The 20,784-nt window shown below is 48.6% G+C and overlaps 2 protein-coding genes across 2 annotated transcripts; one reads left to right on the forward strand and one right to left on the reverse strand.

Annotated features, from left to right (window-relative positions):
• The first annotated feature begins 862 nt into the window (after positions 1–862).
• ERD1 (Clp ATPase) lies at positions 863–6,021 on the forward strand. The gene is made up of 8 exons (XM_078591207.1): positions 863–1,746; positions 1,813–1,964; positions 2,048–2,386; positions 2,465–2,595; positions 2,712–3,095; positions 3,472–4,080; positions 4,986–5,219; positions 5,637–6,021. The coding sequence occupies exons 1-8, from the start codon at positions 1,103–1,105 to the stop codon at positions 5,943–5,945; spliced, it is 2,802 nt and encodes a 933-aa protein (XP_078447333.1). The 5' UTR covers positions 863–1,102; the 3' UTR covers positions 5,946–6,021.
• On the reverse strand, positions 5,301–7,633 carry ASHR2 (ASH1-related protein 2). The gene has a single exon (XM_078591208.1). The coding sequence runs from the start codon at positions 7,539–7,541 to the stop codon at positions 6,348–6,350; it is 1,194 nt and encodes a 397-aa protein (XP_078447334.1). The 5' UTR covers positions 7,542–7,633; the 3' UTR covers positions 5,301–6,347.
• Between the last annotated feature and the right edge of the window lie 13,151 nt (positions 7,634–20,784).

Genomic DNA, 20,784 nt, shown 5'->3' on the forward strand with positions numbered 1-20,784 from the left:
AGAGAGAGAGAGAGAGAAATAGAGAAACAGAGAGAGAGAGAGAGAGAGAGAGAAATAGAGAAACAGAGAGAGATAGAGAGAGAAATAGAGAAACAGAGAAAGATAGAGAGAGAGAAATAGAGAAACAGAGAAAGAGAGGGAGAGACAAAGAAACAGAGAGATAGAAACAGAGAGATACAGACACAGCGGGAAACAGAGAGATAGATAAATAGAGAGAGAGAGATAGTTTGATAGATACATAGCTAAATAAATAAATACATAGATGGATAGATAGATAGATAGATAGATAGACGCTGAGAGAGGGGAGAGAGAGAGGTATTTTGCGTGCCGTGTTGCACCAATCCTGCAGAGAGAAGGGCGGTCAATGATAGAATTCCCCCCGACTCCATCGCGGGCGGCGCCACGTAGATTCCCCACGGCGAGGCGCGCCGATACTCTCCCACTGCCTCGCGGCAATCTTCATTCCCGACACGTTTCCAAAAGCGCACCGGCCCACTTGCGGGACCCACTCCCCGGAGCCCCTCTCCCACCGCACGCCAAACTAGATATCGGCATAGAGAGAGAGAGAGAGAGAGAGAGAACGATCGTCGATATTTTTGGAGCAGGCGTTGACCCAGTCAATGCACCAGGAGGAACGGTCAACGGTATTCCAACCAATCAGAAGCGTAGTTAAGGAAATGGGCTTCATCAGTGGCCCTTTTTAGCCGTTGATGGGAAATCGATTATTCCACGTGGCTTTCTCTGTATGGGAACACGTGGCAGGAAACGTGTCCCCCTTCCTCTCCCCCCGCATCCGTTTCCTCGCTCTTTCCACCTCCCGTCTCTCTCTCTCTCTCTCTCTATCCCCTCTCTCTCGGCCTTGTTTCTCTTCCTTGCAAGTCAGAGGCGAGGGGGGAGAAGGGGAAAGCGACGGGAATGGCGCTGCCCAGATCTTTCTTTTAGAGAGAGAATCGGCCAGCCCAGACGAAGAGCAAGAGAGAGAGAGAGTCGAAGAGCGAGAGAGGGCGAAATTGTTGGGTGTTCATCGTCTTGCTCGGAGGAAGAAAGAGAAAGGCGCGATCTTTGCATCGATAGTCTGGTTCGGCTGTGAAATTCGGTCAGGATGGAGGTTCTCTCCACGCCGTGCTGTTCTTCCTCCACTGGGTCGGCTGGCTCGGTCCGATCCGCCGGGAGAAGGGGCGGCGCGATCGCCGGCCAGGCCCGCTGCCGCGTGCTGCCGCTGCCGGCGTACCCTCTTCGCCCGGCGCGCCGCCTCGCCGCCATCGCGGCGCCGTCGCTGGGACGGGGCGCGGCTCAGCTGCGGCGAGCCGCCGGCGGCCGGGGCGGCTCGGCCCGGCGGGGCCTGTCGATCCGGGCCGTGTTCGAGCGGTTCACGGAGCGGGCTATCAAGGCCGTGATCTTCGCGCAGAAGGAGACTCGCGCCCTCGGCGGGGACATGGTGTTCACCCAGCACCTGCTCCTCGGCCTCATCGCCGAGGACCGCTCGCCCGACGGCTTCCTCGGCTCGGGCGTGACCCTCGACGCCGCGCGCGACGTCGTCCGCAGCATCTGGCCCGACGCCGGCGCCGGCGCCGCCGCGGCGCAGCTGCACGCCACCGACGTGCCCTTCTCCATCGCCGCCAAGCGCGTCTTCGACGCCGCCGTCGACTACTCCCGCAGCATGCGCTGCAACTTCGTCGCGCCCGAGCACATCGCCATCGGCCTCCTCTCCGTCGACGACGGCAGCGCCGCCCGCGTTCTCAAGAGGTACCACGCCCCAAACCAATCACGAATCTATAGTACATAGCGTGAATTGGTCCTTGTATTGGGCAGCTTGGGGGCGGACATGGAGCAGCTGGCTTCGGTGGCGCTGGCGAGGCTACAGGGGGAGCTGGCCAAGGAGGGGAGGGACCCGTCGGCGGCGCCGCCGCCCAAGATACGCGATCGCTCCGGCGCCGGGAAGGCCGCCGCCTCGAAGGCCAAAGGTCCAATCTTTGATTCCCTTCCTTCTTTTTGGGTTCTTCTTCGTTGCCGCCATGGCGGAGCTTGAAGTGGGGGGTTGGTGCAGAGAAGAGCGCGCTGGCGCAGTTCTGCGCGGACTTGACGGCGATGGCGGGGGAGGGGCTGATCGATCCGATAATCGGGCGGGAGGCGGAGGTGGAGAGGATGGTGCAGATCTTGTGCCGGCGGACGAAGAACAACCCGATCCTCCTGGGCGAGCCGGGGGTGGGCAAGACCGCCATCGCCGAGGGCCTGGCCCTGCGCATCGCCGACGGCGAGGTCCCCGCCTTCCTCTCCGAGAAGCGCATCATGTCTCTCGACATCGGCCTTCTCATGGCCGGCGCCAAGGAGAGAGGCGAACTCGAGGCCCGCGTCACCTCCCTCATCTCCGAGGTCCAGAAAGCAGGTCTCTCTCTCTCTCTCTCTCTCTCTCTCTCGCTGGCTAGTGGCTAGAATTCTGAACTAACCATAAGTTGCGGTGCAGGGGACGTGATACTGTTCATAGACGAGGTGCACACGCTGATCGGGTCGGGGACGGTGGGGCGGGGCAGCAAGGGGTCCAGCCTGGACATAGGCAACCTGCTCAAGCCGGCGCTCGGCCGTGGCGAGCTGCAGGTGAGGCCCAACCCAGAGCTGCTCAAGTGTTGCCGGTTCTCTCCTCTGAACGGCTTCGTCTTCTTCTTCTTCTTCTTCTTCTTCTTCTTCTTCTTCTTCTTCGTTGTACTGCGCAGTGCATTGCGTCGACGACGATAGAGGAGCACCGGCTGCACTTCGACAAGGACAAGGCGCTGGCGCGGCGGTTCCAGCCAGTGATGCTGGAGGAGCCCAGCGAGGAGGACGCAGTGAGGATTTTGGTTGGGCTGCAGGCCAAGTACGAGGCTCACCACCGGTGCAAGTTTACGCGCGCCGCCATTGACGCCGCCGTGTACCTGTCGGCGAGGTACATCCCCGACCGGCGGCTGCCGGACAAGGCCATCGACCTCATTGATGAGGCTGGCAGCCGCGCACGCATGGATGCCTACCGCCGGAAGAAGCTCCGTGCTACGTCTGTCCTCTCCAAGGCCCCAGAAGATTACTGGCAAGAGATCCGCGCTGTCCAGACCATGCACCAACTCGTAAGTAAACCCTTCACCTGTCTTTTGCGCTATGTCTGTCCTCTTCGTGCCCAGGTTATTTGATCATTATGTTTTGTAGATGTCTTTTCGATTCCATTCAAAGTCTTCAGCTACAGGAATGCGTTTGTGTTTCATCTAGATCAAGGATGATCATTATGTTTTGTAGATGTCTTTTCGATTCCATTCGAAATCTTCAGCTACAGGAATCTGTTTGTGTTTCATCTAGATCAAGGATGATCATTATGTTTTGTAAATGTCTTTTCGATTCCATTCAAAGTCTTCATCTACTGGGATCCGCTTGTGTTTCATCTAGATCAAGGCCATAGAACCCAACATCTCTCTATCTCTGATGATTGGTGTGGTGTAACAATGGCAGGTGATGGCCAACCAGAGCAGGCGGGGGGAAGAGGAGGGGGTGGAAGTGCAGAAGAAGGAAGAAGAGCAAGAGGATGAAGAGGAGGTGGAGGTGGGGGCGGAGGACATAGCCGCGGTGGCAGCTCTGTGGTCAGGGGTGCCAGTACAGCAGCTGACGGCGGACGAGAGGAAGATGGTGGCAGGCCTGGAGGAGCGGCTGCGTGGCCGAGTGGTGGGCCAGGATGATGCTGTGTCAGCCATCGCGCGCGCCGTGAAGCGGTCGCGGGTGGGGTTGGCGGACCCTGGCAGGCCCACGGCGACAATGCTCTTCTGCGGGCCAACCGGCGTGGGGAAGACGGAGCTGACCAAGGCCCTCGCCGCCAGTTACTTTGGCTCGGAGGCGGCGATGCTGCGGCTGGACATGAGCGAGTACATGGAGAGGCACACAGTGAGCAAGCTCATCGGCTCGCCGCCTGGGTACGTGGGTTACGGCGAGGGCGGCACGTTGACGGAGGCCGTCCGCCGCCGCCCCTTCACCGTTGTCCTGCTCGACGAGATCGAAAAGGCGCACCCTGACATCTTCAACCTACTGCTCCAGATCTTCGAGGACGGCCACCTCACTGACTCGCAGGTTCTCGTCTTCTACTACTACTAGTACTACTACTACTGCTACTACTGCTACTACTACTCTCTTCTTCTAGCATCTTCTTCTTCTAATACTGCTACTACTACCATTACTACTCTCTTCTTCTTCTTTTGTTTTCTAGCATCTTCTAGTTTCTTCTCACTTTTTTTTTACCTTTTTCTTCTTCTGTTTTCTAGCATCTTCTAGTTTCTTCTTCTTCTTCTTCTTCTTTCTAACGTCTTCTTACTGCTTCTAGTTTCTTCTCACTTCTTCTGTTTTCTAGCATCTTCTTGCGTCTTCTTGTTTCTTCTCTCTTCTTCGTTTTTCTAGCACCTTCTACTCCTTTCTTCTCGCCTCTTCGAGCTTTCTCTAGCCTCGTCTTCTTTCCCATTTCTCTTTACTACTACTACTACAACATCTACTACTTTTCTTGTTTTTCTTCTTACTGCTTCTACTCTTTTCTTGTTTTCTCATTTCTCTAGCCTCGTCTTCTTCTTCTACTTTGTTTTAATCCCATTTTCTTGCTTATTCTAAATTTTATCTGGCGTCGTTTTCTTCTACTCTTTTCTTCGTTTTTCTAGCACCTGCTACTCTTTTCTTCTTCTTCTTCTTCTTCTTCTTCTTCTTCTTCTTCTTTGTTTTACTCCCCATCTTCTTGCTTTTTCTAAATTTTATCTGGCCTCGTCTTCTTCTATCGTCTCCTCGCTTCCTTTACCTTCTCCTTCTTCGTCTTCTGTTTTCTAGCATATTCTTGCTTATTCTAAGCTTTCTAGCATATTCTTCCTTTACCATCTCCTTCTTCGTCTAGACTCCTCTTACCTCCCATACCTTCTTTTTCTTCTTCATCTCCTCTTCTCCTTCCTCTTTCTCGTCACCATGATCATCGAGATGAAAATCTTGTCTGGCTGCAGGGTCGGCGAGTGTCGTTCAAGAACGCGCTGATCGTGATGACGTCGAACGTGGGGTCAACGGCAATATCCAAGGGGAGGAGGAGCATCGGCTTCATGATCGAAGACGATGGGGAGGGGAGATCTTACGCGGGTATGAAGGCTATGGTCATGGAGGAGCTCAAGGCCTACTTCCGTCCTGAGCTCCTTAACCGGATTGACGAGGTCGTCGTCTTCCGCTCCCTTGACAAGTCCCAGGTACTTGCACTACTCACTGTCATGACAGAGAGAGCGAGGGAACCAGTCTCCATAGGGAGATAGAGACAAGTCTCTCTATAGTTATAGAGAAAGAGGGAGAAACCCATTTATGAAGGGAGATAGAACAAGTCTCTCTAGAGAGAGAAAGAGAGAAAAAAACCAGTTTCTACAGATTGAGAGATCCAGTTTTCTCTAGAAGTAGAGTGAAAAGCCACTTTTCTTTAGAGGTGGATATGAAATCCTATTTTCAACAGGTAGAGATAAAGCCAGCTTTCTAGAGATAGAGAGAGAACCAAATTCTCTTGGGATAGAGAGAGAGAGAGAGCCAGTTTCTCTGGAAATAGAGAGAGAAAAACAGTTTTGTCAGTTTTAGAGAGATAGAAAGAAGTTTAATGCAAATATGTGTGGGCTGTTCAGTTGCAGGCAATACTAAGCATCATGCTGGAGGAGGTGCGGGGGAGGATGGCAGCGCTTGGGATGGGCCTGGAGGTGACCGACGCCGTGAGAGAGGCCGTCTGCGAGCAGGGCTACGACCAGAGCTTCGGCGCGCGGCCGCTGCGCCGTGCCGTGACCAGCCTTGTGGAGGATGTCGTTAGCGAGGCCCTCCTCGCCGGCGGCTTCCTCCCCGGTGACACCATCACTGTTGACCTTGACCCTGCCACCGGCCGCCCTGCCGTGTCCCGCCGCCTCGCCATCCAGTTCTCTGATGCCCCCTCTGTCCTTTAATCCCCCCAACCCCAACCTCTGTACAGAAGACTCATTAATTATTTGTAAATCTCATCCTCTCTAGCTTCCTTCCACACTCCACAGAGTTTTAGTCCTTTGCTTGCTGTGCAATTACAGTACCAATATCCACTAATCATTGCCGGCAAACATCTCTTCTAATTCAACGATACTAGAAGCAAAAAAGGTGAATCCGAATCAGAGTTGACTTGGTAACATTCATCTGAATCTGAATTTCTTGCTCCTAAGGAATAAGGGAGTTCATCTGAATCTGAATTGACTTAGTAACACTCATCTGAATCTGAATTTCTTGCTCCTAAGGAATAGGAGAATTCATCAGAATCTGAATTGACTTCGTAGCATTCATCTGAATCTTAATTCCTTGCTCCTGAGCAAAAGGGGAGCTCATCCCTCCGCTGCAATCCCGTCATCGCCCACCTTGGCAAAGGTGCCGCAGGCATTGCACTCCGAAGTGTCGGAGAGCTGGCCGTTGGGTGACGGCGGCAGCGGCGCCAAGGTGCCGCCACAGTCTTCCTTCTGGCACATGAACCTCGCAAAGAAGTAGGCATGAGGGAAATCTCCCCCACCACCACCACCATCATCATCATCATCTTCTTCTTCCATTACCTGCTCATCATCATCATCATCTTCTTCTTCTTCTTCCTCCTCGTCCATGGACTCTGGTTGCTCTTCCTCCTCTTCCTTGTCCTCAGCCCAGTTGCTCTCGACGACGCAGCGGTCGCAGGCGCAGACGAAGCCGTAGTCGTTGAGGAGCCGCCGCTGCCGCTCCCTGAAGCTCCAATTCACGGGGAAGTAGCTCAGGCAGAGCTCCCTGCCCGGCTGAATCTCGTGAATGGCTCTCACGACGAGGTCCGTGTTAGCCCCGAAGCCAGGAGAGTCGATGTAGTCGAAGCGGCAGACGTTGGGGAGGCAGTCGTGGTTGAAGAGGGCGGCGCTCGGGTAGATGCCATAGGCGCGGACCCGCCGGAGCCCGCCGGAGCAGGGCTCCATGAGACCGAAGGCGTTCATCCGGTCTTTGGCGAGCAGCGCCGCGGTCAGCTCCGGCCCGAACCCGGCCGGCCCGGGCGGCGGGAAGAGCGAGCACAGCAGGGCGTGCAGCGCGAGAGGGAGCTCCGGCGAGGGGTGGTCGGCGGCGCCGCCGTGGAGGGAGAGGAGGCGGTGGAAGGCGGCGGGGGAGACGGCGGCGAGGTTGTAGGCGGCGACGAGGAACGCGGCCTGCGTGGCCGCTTCGGGGTTGTCCTGCGGCGGCAGGGATCGGATCCGGGCGAGGGCTTGGCAGACCCAGCCGGTGTGGGAGGAGACCAGCGCTCTGGCTCCGCACTGCTCGCCGCAGAACCGCGCCTGGCCCGAGCAGCCGGCGCAGCCCACCGCCGCCGCCTCCGCCGGCAGGGTGCGGTAGCAGTGCGCGCACCAGGAAGAAGAGTAAGAAGAAGAAGAAGAAGGAGATGGGTCGAGGGCGGGGTAGAGGAAAAGGGGGGAGTCGGTGAGGAGGACCTCGCCCGGTTTGATGGTGCGGACGGCGACCAGGCCCTGGCCCCGGCCGGGTATGTCCGCCACGGTTCTCACCGCCGAGTTCATCGCGGTCGGGACGGGTCGGGCGGCGGGCCGGCGGCGCGGCGGCGAGGGCAACGAGACGATGAGACGCGGGGAGCCTGTGAGGGAGGGTTTTAGGGGCCTCCGCAATGGGCCCAAGTTGAGGTTTTCAACTGGATCCGCCAATTGGGCCAGACCCAGTAGTGATCGTCCTTAAAGGTCACTCACTGGTGGGTTCGGATCGAATCAATCAAAGTGAGATTCGATCCAAACAGTTGGAATCTTTTGATAGAACAAGGATTTAGGTTGAGTTTGATCAAGACTTTTTTATGCTTCCTTGCTCTCTCATCTCTTGTTCGTTCTCCCTCTCCCTTAGGCTTGTTTGACAAATGACAAATGACGAATGATGTTTTTGGATGGACAAAATGCAACTAACCGGACTTTCGTTCAGTCATCCATCCATAACATTTTAGTTCGTCAGTTTTGTCATCCATCTGTATTTCATCATCATCACAACTCCGTCATCAGTCCCATTCCGTCATTTGTCTGTTACAGAAATATGAACTGATGATGGATGGATGGATGGATGGATGGATGGATGGATGATGAATTAGACTGAGAGGCGGAGAGAGTGATAGAGAGAGAGGGACAGGGAGTGATCAACAGAGACCGAGGGAGTGATCAAGAGAGAGAGAGGGAGCAGGAGAGAAAGAGAGGGAGAGAGGGAGAAGGAGAGGGAGGGAGAGAGAGAGAGGGAGAGGGAGAGAGGAAGCAATCAAGAGAGAGAAATAGAGGGAGAGAGGGAGGATAGGAGGGAGAGGGAGAGGATGAGAGTGAGGAAGCGATCAAGAGAAGGAAAGAGAGGGAGAGAGGGAGGAGAGGGAGGGAGAGAGAGATAGGGAGAGGGAGTGATCAAGAGAAAGAGAGGGAGAGGGAGAAGAAGTGATCAAGAGAGAGAAAAAGAGGAGAGAGGGAGGGATCGAGAGAAAAAGAGGGAGAGGGAGAGGAAGTGATCAAGAGAGAGAAAAAGAGGGAGAGAGGGAGTGATCGAGAGAAAGAGAGGGAGAGGGAGAGGAAGTGATCAAGAGAGAGAAAAAGAGGGAGAGAGGGAGAAGGAGAGGGAGGGAGAGAGAGATGGAGAGAGGGAGAAAGACAGGGAGCAATCTAGAGAGAGAGAGAGAGGAGAGGAGAGGAAGTGATCAAGAGAGAGAGAGGGAGAGGGAGAGAGGAGAGAGAGAAAAAGAGGGAGAGGGAGCAATCGAGAGAAAGAGAGGGAGAGGGAGAGGAAGTGATCAAGAGAGAGAGAGAGAGAGAGAGGGAGAAGGAGAGGGAGGGAGAGAGAGATGGAGAGAGGGAGAAAGACAGGGAGCAATCTAGAGAGAGAGAGAGAAGGAGAGAGCGAGAAGGAGAGAGAGTGATCGAGAGAGGGAGAGAGGCAGATTGAGAGAGGGAGAGAGGAAGAAGGAGAGGGAGCAATCAAGAGAGGGAGAGAGGGAGAAAGAGAGGGAACAATCAAGAGAGAGAGAGAGAGAGAGGAAGAGAGAGGGAGAAGGAGAGGGAGCGATCTAGAGACAGAGAGGAGAGGGAGTACTCGAGAGAGAGAGGGAGAAGGAGAGAGAGCGATCAAAAGAGAGAGGGAGAGGGAGTGATCGAGAGAGAGAGAGGGAGAGGGAGTAAGAGAGAGGGAGAGAGGGAGAGGGAGCAATCAAGAGAGAGAGAGAGGGAGAGAGGTAGAGGGAGCGATCAAGAGAGAGGGAGAGAGGGAGAGGGAGCAATCAAGAGAGAGAGAGGTAGAGGGAGCGGTCAAGAGAGAGAGAGGGAGTGGGCGAGAGAGAAAGAGAGGGAGAGGGAAAGGGAGCGATCGAGAGAGAGAGGGAGTGGGAGAGGGAGTGATTGAGAGAGAGAGAGAGGAGGGAGAGGGAGAGGGAGCAATCAAGAGAGAGGGGGAGAGGGAGTGATCGAGAGAGAGGGAGAAATTCAGACAGGAAGAGGGAGAGGAAACGATCAAGAGAGAGAGGGAGAGAGAGAGAGAAATATTTCTTACGATTTCACAGAAAAGCGTCAGCAGTCATGTTCGTCATCCGTGTTGTCATATCTGTCATCATTCATCTGTCATAGATGATGGATGTCTAATCACAGATGAATGATTACACTTTGTTCAGTCATCTGTCTGTTGCTCCAACGATGATGGATGACATTTTTTGGATGGACGGATGATGGTCCGCCATCCGTCCAACAAGTCTACTCTCCCTCTCCTGTTATCTCTCTCACTCGCTTCATGTTTCTGTTGAAGATAGAACTGTTCCAAGCGAGAAAATCATTTCTAAATGACAATGGTCATTGACAGTTTGTCCAACCGTCAGTGACTGTTGTGATTCCCGATGGTTCCCTCTCCTCAAGAGGCACTTCTCACGCCCATATAAACCCATGTACATGAAATGATAGCATACACAACACAGATATATCTCTATTGTTGAGATCTTAGTTCTTCTTCTCTCTCTTTCTTAGATTCTTCTTGATCTATTTCTCACTTTCTCTCTTGCTCGAACCCTCTCACTTTCTCTCTCTCTCCCTCCCTCTTACTTCTTCTCTCTCCCTCTCTCACTCATTCTCTCTTACTTATGCTCTCTCTCACTCATTCTCTCTTACTTGTTCTCTCTCTCTCACTCATTCTCTCTTACTTGTTCTCTCTCTCACTCATTCTCTCTTGTTCTCTCTCCCATTCTCTCTTGTTCTCTCTCTCTCATTCTCTCTTACTTGTTCTCTCGCTCACTCATTCTCTCTTGTTCTCCCTCTCACTCATTATCTCTTACTTGTCTCTCTCTCACTCATTCTCTCTTACTTGTTCTCTCTCTCTCTCTCACTCATTCTCTCTTACTTGTTCTCTCTCTCTCTCTCACTCATTCTCTCTTACTTATTCTCTCTCTCACTCATTCTCTCTTACTTGTTCTCTCTCTCACTCATTCTCTCTTACTTGTTCTCTCTCCCATTCTCTCTTACTTGTTCTCTCTCTCACTCATTCTCTCTTGTTCTCTCTCTCACTCATTCTCTCTTGTTCTCTCTCCCATTCTCTCTTACTTGTTTTCTCTCTCACTCATTCTCTCTTGTTCTCTCTCTCATTCATTCTCTCTCTCTCTCTCTGTCACTCATTCTCTATTGTTCTCTCTCTCTCACTCATTCTCGCTTGTTCTCTCTCTCTCTCACTCATTCTCTATTGTTCTCTCTCTCACTCATTCTCGCTTGTTCTCTCTCTCTCACTCATTCTCTCTTGTTCTCTCTCTCTCACTCACTCATTCTTGCTTGTTCTCTCTCTCTCACTCATTCTCTCTTACTTGTTCTCTCTCTCTTTCTCTCTCTCTGTCATTCTCTCTTACTTGTTCTCTCTCTCTTTCTCTCTCTCTGTCATTCTCTCTTACTTGTTCTCTCTCTCTTTCTCTCTCTCTGTCATTCTCTCTTACTTGTTCTCTCTCTCTCTCTCTCTCTCTCTCTCTCTCTCTCTCTCTCTCTCTCTCTCTCTCTCTCTCTCTCTCTCTCTCTCTCTCTCTCTCTCTCTCTCTCTCTCTCTCTCTCTCTCTCTCTCTCTCTCTCTCTCTCTCTCTCTCTCTCTCTCTCTCTCTCTCTCTCTCTCTCTCTCTCTCTCGTGCTCTCTCACGTGATCTCTCTCTATCTCTCTGTCTCTCTCTCTCATGCTCTCTCTCTCCCTCCCTCTCTCGTGCTCTCTCTCCCTCTCTCTCTCTTGGTCTCTCTCTCTCTCATGTGCTCTCTCCCTCTCCCTCTCTCTCTCACGTGCTCTGTCTCTCTCTCTCTCTCTCTATCTCTCTGTCTCTTTCTCTCTCGTGCTCTCTCTCTCTCTCTCGTGGTCTCTCTCTCTCACCTGCTCTCTCTTTCTCTCTCTCTCTCTCTCGCGTGCTCTCTCTCTATCCCTCTCTCTCGTGCTCTCTCTCTCCCCCATTGTCTCTCTCTTTCTCTCTATCTCGTATGTTTTCTCTCTCTCATTCTTCTAAATAGGATCAGATAAGATAATTCAATTTCCATCTTGACTATCCATCAAATATGAATCTTTAGAATACATGTTTAAAGACTAGCAATCATTGTATCATGATATCATCATAATTCACTATGGCATTGCATATAGTCATGGACTTCATTATAAACATTACATTGGAATAATAATGAACGTAGTGTTCACCCGTCCCGATACCGGTATCGGATGACGGTATCGAGACGGATGCTGTATCAGATATCGGAAAGGAAATTTCTGGTATCCATTCGTTTCGATATCCAGATATCGGATATCAGTATTGGATATCGGTTGCTACAATGCCAATATCCAATGCTGATTGTTGGGTTCTGTAGTTTGGTTCATCCATGAAAAATAAATTCCATGGCTGCGGAAGCGTAGTTGATCGATTCTCAATCGTTCTATCAAATGAAATTTTGTAGTACCTTTTGGGGAACACGTTCCGCCCTTGACTTTGTCGTTCCGAGATCGTTCTGAAGCCGTTCACGCGTCCGGCCTCTATAAGTATCCACGCGATCATTCGGAGCTTGGATCTCCACCTCTTCTTCTTCACTTCTTCTTGAGAACCTTGAAGATCTCCTCACCATGAAGACACTCTTCCTTGGAAGTGTAGAAGAGAGTGGAGAGGGGAGAGGCTCTCAAATGAAACTTGCATGGGTGTCTAAAATGAGACCCCTTTCCCTCTTTATATTTCACTTAAGGTTTTTCTCAAAAACCCTCTAAAGAAAAATATATCCACCAATGCCCTTATGACCTTTTGCGTTTGACCCTCTAGGCCCATGTATCGTTCTAGTAAATAACTAAAATGGCCCAATAACATTTATTGACCGACCTTATTAATTAACTATATCAACATATAAATTAATTAAATAAGGATCGATTTAACCCAATCGACAGGTTAAGTTTCCAGCCCGTGGGGTGCCAAGCTACACCTCGTGCTCTAGAAGATACCGAGTAGTCTCGAACTCTCTCATGGAACCTTTACCGTCATCGGTTACTGTATATGTATAATCCATCATCCGTGCGAGACTCTCGAATGACTTAGAGCATGGTTTATCGTCAAACTCTAATCCGTCATTCGATTAGTACTGATGCGTAACGGGGATCATTGGAGAACGTCTTCTCAAATATCCTCACTACCCTGGCCAGGGATTTTCTTGCATCGTCTTCCTTGAGTCAATCTCCTCTTATACCGAGGGCGGATGATCCCATCTTGACCACTCAATCATCTCCGTAAGCGTCTTACTACATCCAATCTATAACTTGTTTGAATCCCATGATTAGAGACTCATATATCACAGCCAAAATGTAGTGGTCCGCTTACGAGATGTCCTTGGTGTGTCAGGTCAATGGATCACTTTTACAACCATGACTTGAATCAACCTGATTGACGGTTAGGTATAATACCATTCAGGGATTCATACGGATCAATTCAGTGAACTCTTTCTCCAAAGAGCACCCACTATCTGTCCTTAGTGTCGACACACTAGTAGCCACAGGATCAGCTATACTTATCAAATAAGTAGGATCAGCTAGTGTTATTCTATCCGGATAATTCGATGTCCGTCTCGACTATCCTCGAGTAGGAATATTTAGAATACATGTTTAAAGACTAGTGATCGTTGTATTATGATCTCATCATAATTCACTATGTCATTGCACGTATTCGTGGACTTCATTATAAATTATTTGCATTCATTATAAATTATAATGAATGCAAATAATTTATTCAATGAACTTAAATATACACGGTAGTGTGATTGGCTCGACGGCCACATAATATCCATCACCGATATCCGTCTCGATGTCGAGATCTGTCTCCATCTTAGGGGGAAGGATGACGATATCGGATGTCGGGTGTGGATATCGGTTTGCGATATCCAACACCGATATATTTTATAAAAATATATTTCATTTATTATTAAAGAGCGATTAGGCGAATCAACTTGCGATAGAGGGTATTTAGAGCTTTTAATTTGTTTATTGGCGCTGTGATATATACAAGTCGAAGTTTTTTTTCTTCTATATGGGATAACAGTAGGATTCTGAGATTAACAAACTCTGAATACTTTATCCCATATGGATGATAAAAGAAATTTCAGCCTGTAGTCATTAAACGAAGTATTAATATCATAAATATATATTATATATAAGCCGATTATAATATAAAGAAAATCTATTGATATAATATTAATTCATTTAATATATATACCTTGTATAATGTATACATCGCACGATTTTATATATCTTCCATATGGGATAACAGGATTCACAATTTACACTATATATATTACACTATATATATTAATGGAGGTTGATAACATATCAAAACGTAAGTCCTTAGATATAAGTAAACCAATGAATGAGATAGCTTAATTTTTTTCAGTCGATACCAGTATCAATATCCGGATAACCGTACCGATATCTGGATACCTGTACCGATATCTGGATATTGAAAACCGATATCTGGCATCCGGTTTGCATCGCGTCCCTCTACCTACGGTATCTGGTATCGATATCTGTCTACCCCTCAAGAGACGATTATTGTCCGATATCCGATATCTGGCACCGTCTCATTTTTTCCCGGATATCAAATATCGGTTGTCCAATACTGGATGACGGACGGATATCGGTTGGGCGAACCCTAAATGAACGTAATGTTTTATTCAATGAACTTAAATAAATATATGGAGGTGTGATTTTGCTTGACATCCACATAATATCCATCATTCTTTCTTTCTCTGTCTCCTTGTGGCTCTTTCTCTCGTTCTCTCTCTTTCTCTCACTCTCGTGCTCTCTCTTTCTCCCTCGAGTTCTCTCTCTCGTTCTCTCTCTCACACCTGTTCTCTCTCCCTCTAGCTCTCTCTCTCCTTGTGGCTCTTTCTCTCGTTCTCTCACTCTCATCCTCTCTCTTTCTCCTGGTTCTTTCTCTCGTTCTCTCTCTCTTTCTCCTTATGGTTCTCTCTCTCTCTCTTTCTCTCTCTCACTTGTTCTCTCTCCCTCTAACTCTCTCTTGTCCTCTCTCTCTCTCTAGCCCTTGCGATATATCTCTCTCTTGTTCTTTCATTCTCTCTCTTCCCTCTGGGCCTCTGTCTTCCTCGCATTCTATGTTTATCTTGGCCTCTCTCTCTCTCTCATTCTCACATGACATGGCTCTCTCTATCTTGCTCTCTCTTGTTCTCTTTCTTCCTCTAGCTCTTGTCTCTCTCTCTCTCTCTCTCTTGTTCTCTCACTTCCTCTGGCTCTTCTCTCTCTCTCTCTCTCTCTCTCTCTCTCTCTCTTGTTCTCTCACTTCCTCTGGCTCTTGTCTCTCTCTCTCTCTCTTTCGTTCTCTCACTTCCTCTAGCTCTTGTCTCTCTCTCTTGTTCTCTCTCTTCCTCTGGCTCTTGCCTCTCTCTCTCTCTCACTTGTTCTCTCTGTTCATCTGGCTATTGCCTCTTTCCCTCTTGCACTCTCTCTCTTCATCTAGCTCTTGCCCTTGTCTCTCCCTCTCGCACTCTCTCTCTTCATCTAGCACTTGCCCCTGTCTCTCCCTCTCGCACTCTCTCTCTTCATCTAGCTCTTGCCTCTCTCTCTCTCTCTCTCTCTCTCTCTCTCTCTCTCTCTCTCTTCTTTATCCCCCTATGGGACAGATAAAGAAAGAATGGCGATTGACGGGCGGCGGCCTGCGCGCTGCAGCCTATGCGGGTGACGGCATGTGCGGGCTGTAGCCGGTGTGGGCAATTCGCCTGCGAGCGGCGGTCTCGCGAAGAGTGGCGGTGGTGGCAACGATGAGCAGCAACAGCGGCGATGGTGACTGGAATGTGACGGGAAGAGGGCTAGGGCAAATCTTCAAAGAAGGAAGACTTTTCAATTCTTGAAAATAATTTGCCAAATGTTTCTTGCAACATTGGCCTACATATAGGCCTTGGAGGAAAGAGAAAATACGAGAAATAAAATAAAGTAGACGATGTGTTATCGTGCCATGTCAAAAGACAGTTCTGGATTTGGCGTTGACCACGTGTCATGCTGCGGGATGTGTCGTGTGTAAGTGGAGACACGTCTGATGCCGACGCCTCTGATGCCGGTGCGTTGACTTGGTCGTTATCAAGGCGGTTCTTCAGTTGATGTTGGTGACGAGTTAGGATGCGAGGCGTCTCGGATGACGGTGGCGGCGCATCCAAAGATGATGCGTTGACGTCGTCGCCACCAGTTAGGATAAATAGGTTGGAACTTTTAGTCTTCCCTTTCCATCGTTTGATGAATTGCGCACAAGATAAAACGTCAACAGAAGATGTGAAATTCATTTTTTGGTAGTATCTGATTATCTCCTAAGTTTGTATGGAATCATGTAAATTTTAAAATATTAATTTTGGGTATATGTTGACTTACCAGAATTCTCTGCCATGTTGGGATCGCCAGCAGCTTGCGACCTTCGTCCAACCAAGTTTTCCTCCAGGTGAGTCTTCAGTCCTCTCGATTCCCCCCTCTTTTCTTCTCTCTTCAGGTCAAAGAACTGTCATCACTCGAACCAAGAGTTTCCAAGAGGAAGAGAAATGATTTTAGGAGTTTTACTCTCTGTTTTTTGTTCTCGGATGGAATTTTAATAATGGTGAGCTAGATCCATCCCTGGTAGGCTGATGCAGGTTTGCCTTCCTCGTTGATATGGGATTATTCCTTATCGCTTTCCGTTGGTGATTGGGTGGAGATTTTCCTTCTCATCACCAAAATTAGGTTGTCAATGTCGGAGACGACAGCAAGGGGGTAGAAGAGGATGATTTTGCCCCTCGACCATTTGAGTTGTGTCTTGGAGGGTTCAATGTCTATGACTAAATAGTACCAGTGGACCCTCTTAAGTTCTGGCGGTCCTCTCCCAGTTGGCACATCCACATCAGCTCTGACCTCCTGTTGGTGATGCATCTTTGGTCCACGTCAGCAACCATCGTTAATCTCTTGCCTACAAAAGAGAGAGACAGGGATATCAAAGTATGTAGCTTGAATGACCTTCGATCTTTTTAGAGAAGATCAACAGTCAATGCAAAGAAAATCCCATTTCAACATGAGCTTTGGACTGGGTCTATGCGAAGCCCCAAATTTGTATATGTGACTTATTCTCACATTGGCCTGCAGGCCTGGTCAAAATATGTTATATCTGCCATGCCTGGCCTGAACCTTTCTGAAAGCTCCAATTGTTAATCCCATATTGAAATAATTAAAATCCATCAATGGTATATAAATCTGAAAATCATATAACATTTGAATTTAAAACAAAGAAAGACAGAACTTCTCGCACATGCACGCACTGAGACTGATAGTGATTACCTTTTTCAGTTCGTGCTTGATGTGTACTCCCTTCACCTGTGGCTCTAGCTATGGCCCTAGCTATGTCTCTTCTACAGGGCCACAATTGCAGCTGGCTAGGTGGCTACTCCTTCAAGGCTACAACATTTTTGTTTCTCTTGTTTTTTATTTATTTTTACTAATAAATTTTTTTTACTTATCATGTTTAAATTATATTCATTTTCATAATCATGCTAAATTCATTAAAAAGGAAATTTTACATATTATGTGAATCGATGCGAGGAATGGAATTCATTCATCACATATCAAGAAATATGTATGCTGATTCAATCTTATAGACAACATATAACCTTGAAAGTGATTAAATGCATGCATGAATTTGAATGTGTCAGTTAGGAAGATATAGAAAAATGACCAATGCGTGACCAAAATATTAGAAAGGGAAATGAAAATTCCAACTCATGCGGAATATACAGTTTTCTCAATTTCATAGGGAAATTGATGGAGATCCTCAAACTATAAGTGAACAAAAATCATTTGATCATCATGCACAACAAGTACGGAAGGATTGTGAATGACTTAAAGGACAAGTGGAGCAAAACAATTCCATGGTCAACACCAGCACTTAAAATGAAGAGAATAATATGGACTACTCTTTCAGCCAATCCTCCACTCAATTTTATATTAACCCTAAAAACAATATTTAGAAGAAAAGCGGTTGTGGATTAGTAACTTTTGAAATTCAATTGATGTTTGAATAAAGCGGTTGTGATGTTATTCTATATATGTATATTTACTTATGGAGGGACATGATGAGAAAGATGGAGAGGGTAAATTTGCATTACAATCTCATAATTTTTTACATCATTTTTTTGATGCAGGATGATAGGTGATGTGGGATGATGGGACTGACTAGGTAGGGCATGCTAGCTTGAATAGGGTATGATAAATCAGACCACAATTTACACTATCAAATACGAAGATTTAAGTCTGATGTAAATACTTATGGTGCAACCCCTTTCCTCGATCGAGGGCGGGAGAATTGTCTTTCAACCACCATGGTTAAACAAGCAACAATTTCAATAAATCAAATGGTCTATCACGAGAAGATTCAAAAAAGCCTAATCAACTTATCACGGGAAGATTCAAAAGCCTGATCAACTAATCCAACGGCGTTGGAAAAATAATCGAGAAACACTGGAGGAAGAACACCGACACCAAAGAGGGTAGAATTACCTCGACACTAGAGCAGTGCGCCGTGGCGATGCGGGTAATTCTTGACGTGGCGACATCAAGCAGGGATGGGTGTGGAGTTGGTGGAGCAGGAGGATGGCAGGCCGCGGTGGTCGCAATTGGAGCACGGATGTGGTTGGCTGCCGTGCGCGCGGGTGGCGCAGTCGGTCGGCCATGCGCATAGCGTACGCGAGCAAGCGGGCCTGTGCGTGGCAGGCACAGGCAAGCAGCCCTGTGCACGACGCGCACGAGCAAGCGGCCCTGTGCATGGCAGACGCGGGTAGGCAACCTTGCGCGCGGCAGGCGTGGGTAGGCACTCTGTGCGTGGTAGGCGTGGGCGGGTGACCCTGTGCGCGACAGGCGCAGGCGGGCGGCCCTGCACGCGACAAGCAAAGGCGGGCGACCCTACGCGCGGGCGGGCACTCTGCGTGCAGTGGGCGTGGGCGGGTGGCCCTGCGTGCGACGAAGGCGGGCTGGAAGCTGTGTGTGCAGCCGGCGCGGGTGGACGTGCGTGGCAGGCATAGGCAATTGGCAGTGCGCGCGAGCACACAAGGGCTGGTGGCCTTCTCTCAACAGCAGTGGTTGCGGCAAGAGGCAGCGACAGTGGCTCGGACGGGAGATGGCTAGGGCAAACTTCCTTTTAGAAGAAGAAACTTCAGTTGCAAAATAAATTCACCGCATCTTTTTTACATCATTGGCCTATGTATAGGCCTTGGAGGAAAAATAAAATCAGATAATCGTAAATTTAAAAACCTAATATTAATCAACATTGACGACGTGTCAACATGTCAAGTAAAAGGATGGTTCTGAAATTGGCGTTGGCGACTTGTCATGATGCGGGACGTCTCATGTGAAGGTGGATCCACGTCCGGTACTAGTGCATTGTCGTGGTCACCATCAATTCCCCCAAGGCCAGTAGAACTCGACTCCGTCGAGTTGCCGTTAGGAAGCTCCAATGGGATCAGCAGCTCTGGGCGAAGGTGAGCCAAGTCCTTTTTCGCGATCCACGTGTCATCCGTTGAAGGTTCGCCCTGCCAAAGAACAAGAAACTTCCACCCCGTTCCACTCTCGGTGAAGGTGATTCCTCATCTAGTATAGCCTCGATGTTTTCATCCTAGTCGAAAGGTAATGTAGGAGGAGTGGACAAGTCAAACTTGCTCACTGGGAAGTCCATGGGTAGGGGCCAGTTATTTGAGGAGAGAGGTGGGGCTTTATATTCAATCAAATCCGAAATATTAAAAGTGGAGCTTATCCCCCATGTAGAGGGTATACCAACGGCATAGGCATTTTCCCCAACTCACTTGGGAACGGCCCGGCACTACAAGCGTGAAGCTTGGTCGCCTGATTGGAGAAAGTCTCTCAAGTTTTACCCTCACCATCACCATGTCACCTTCATTAAATTAGCAAAAATGCGGTGCAAATCTGCGGTCTATTTACATGATGCATTACTACTGGTCATGCGACGATGAATGTCCTCATGTAGACTTCTAAAATGATTAGCAAATGACTCACCATTGCCTGAGACTCTAGCATGTGGCGACATGGGAGTTAAATCAGTAGGTTTTCGAGGTGGATGACCATGAACAATTTCAAAAGGACTCATGCCAGTGGTGTGATTAATTGATGCGTTGTAGGCAAACTCGCGCGCGGAATAACAGTGTCCCACGATTTGAGGTTATCCCCAACCAATGATCATAATAGATTGCATAGGCTTCTATTAATGACTTCAGTTTGTCCGTCAGTTTGGGGATGAAAAGCGGTGGACAATTTGAGTTTAATCCCTAAGAGGTCCCAATGGGTTTTCAAAAAATAACTAGTGAACCGCACATCTCTATCCGATACAATACTTTTTGGGAGACCATGGAGGGGAACAACTTCATTAAAATAGATTTGGGCAACCCACGAAGTGCCAGAAGTTTTGGAACATGCAATAAAATGGGCCATTTTTGAATAACGATCGACGACTACCATGATGGAATCATGCGTTTATGAGTGGGGGGAAGCATCAGAACAAAGTCGATGCTCACGTCATCCCAAGGTTTATGAGGGACCGGAAGGGTTGTATAGAGACCTATATTCTGTTATACCTGTTTAGCGAGGGCACACACACTACATTGGGATACAATATTTGCTACGTCTCATTTTAGGAAAGGCCAAAAGAATATATGCTCAACGGACATGATCGTCTTATCTCCGCCAAAGTGACCACTTAGGGTTCTAGCGTGTATTTCCCAAAAAATAAAATCTCTAAGTGAAGTTTGCGGGATGCATAGCCGACGATTGTAGAAAAGGAATCCATTTTCTAGAATATAGTCCTTGGTCTTCGGATTCAGACCTTTTCCCAAGGAATAAATGATAGGTGCAAAGTCTGGACAATCTATGTAATGATCCTTTAATTTCTCAAAACCAATCACTTCAATTTTCATGACAATCAACATGTGGATTCGCCTACTTAATGCATCTGCTACTCGATTTTCAATGCCTCTCTTATGTTTTAAGACAAAAGTGTACTATTGGAGATATTCGACCCATCGACCATGCCTAGGATTTAATTTCTGCTGTGAGTGAAGGTATTTTAATGCTTCATGGTCAGAGTAAAGAAAAAATTCCTTCGAAAGTAAGTAGTGTCACTAATGACGAAGTGATTGAACAATGGCATAGAACTCTTTATCATACGTGGAGTACTTGAGTTTGGCATCATTTAATTTTTCACTAAAGAAGGCAACGGGATGGTTATCTTGACTCAAGACTCCT

The sequence above is a fragment of the Wolffia australiana genome, chromosome 20 (genome assembly GCF_029677425.1).
Source record: "Wolffia australiana isolate 7733 chromosome 20, ASM2967742v1".
In the NCBI taxonomy this organism is placed as follows: domain Eukaryota; kingdom Viridiplantae; phylum Streptophyta; class Magnoliopsida; order Alismatales; family Araceae; genus Wolffia; species Wolffia australiana.

Excerpts from the sequence above, each read along its gene's own strand:
- ERD1 (XM_078591207.1), top strand. The coding sequence starts at position 1,103 with ATGGAGGTTCTCTCCACGCCGTGCTGTTCTTCCTCCACTGGGTCGGCT. Across the intron at positions 1,747-1,812 it reads GCCGCCCGCGTTCTCAAGAG|CTTGGGGGCGGACATGGAGC; the intron begins GTACCACGCCCC and ends TGTATTGGGCAG. Across the intron at positions 3,096-3,471 it reads TCCAGACCATGCACCAACTC|GTGATGGCCAACCAGAGCAG; the intron begins GTAAGTAAACCC and ends TAACAATGGCAG.
- ASHR2 (XM_078591208.1), bottom strand. The coding sequence starts at position 7,541 with ATGAACTCGGCGGTGAGAACCGTGGCGGACATACCCGGCCGGGGCCAG.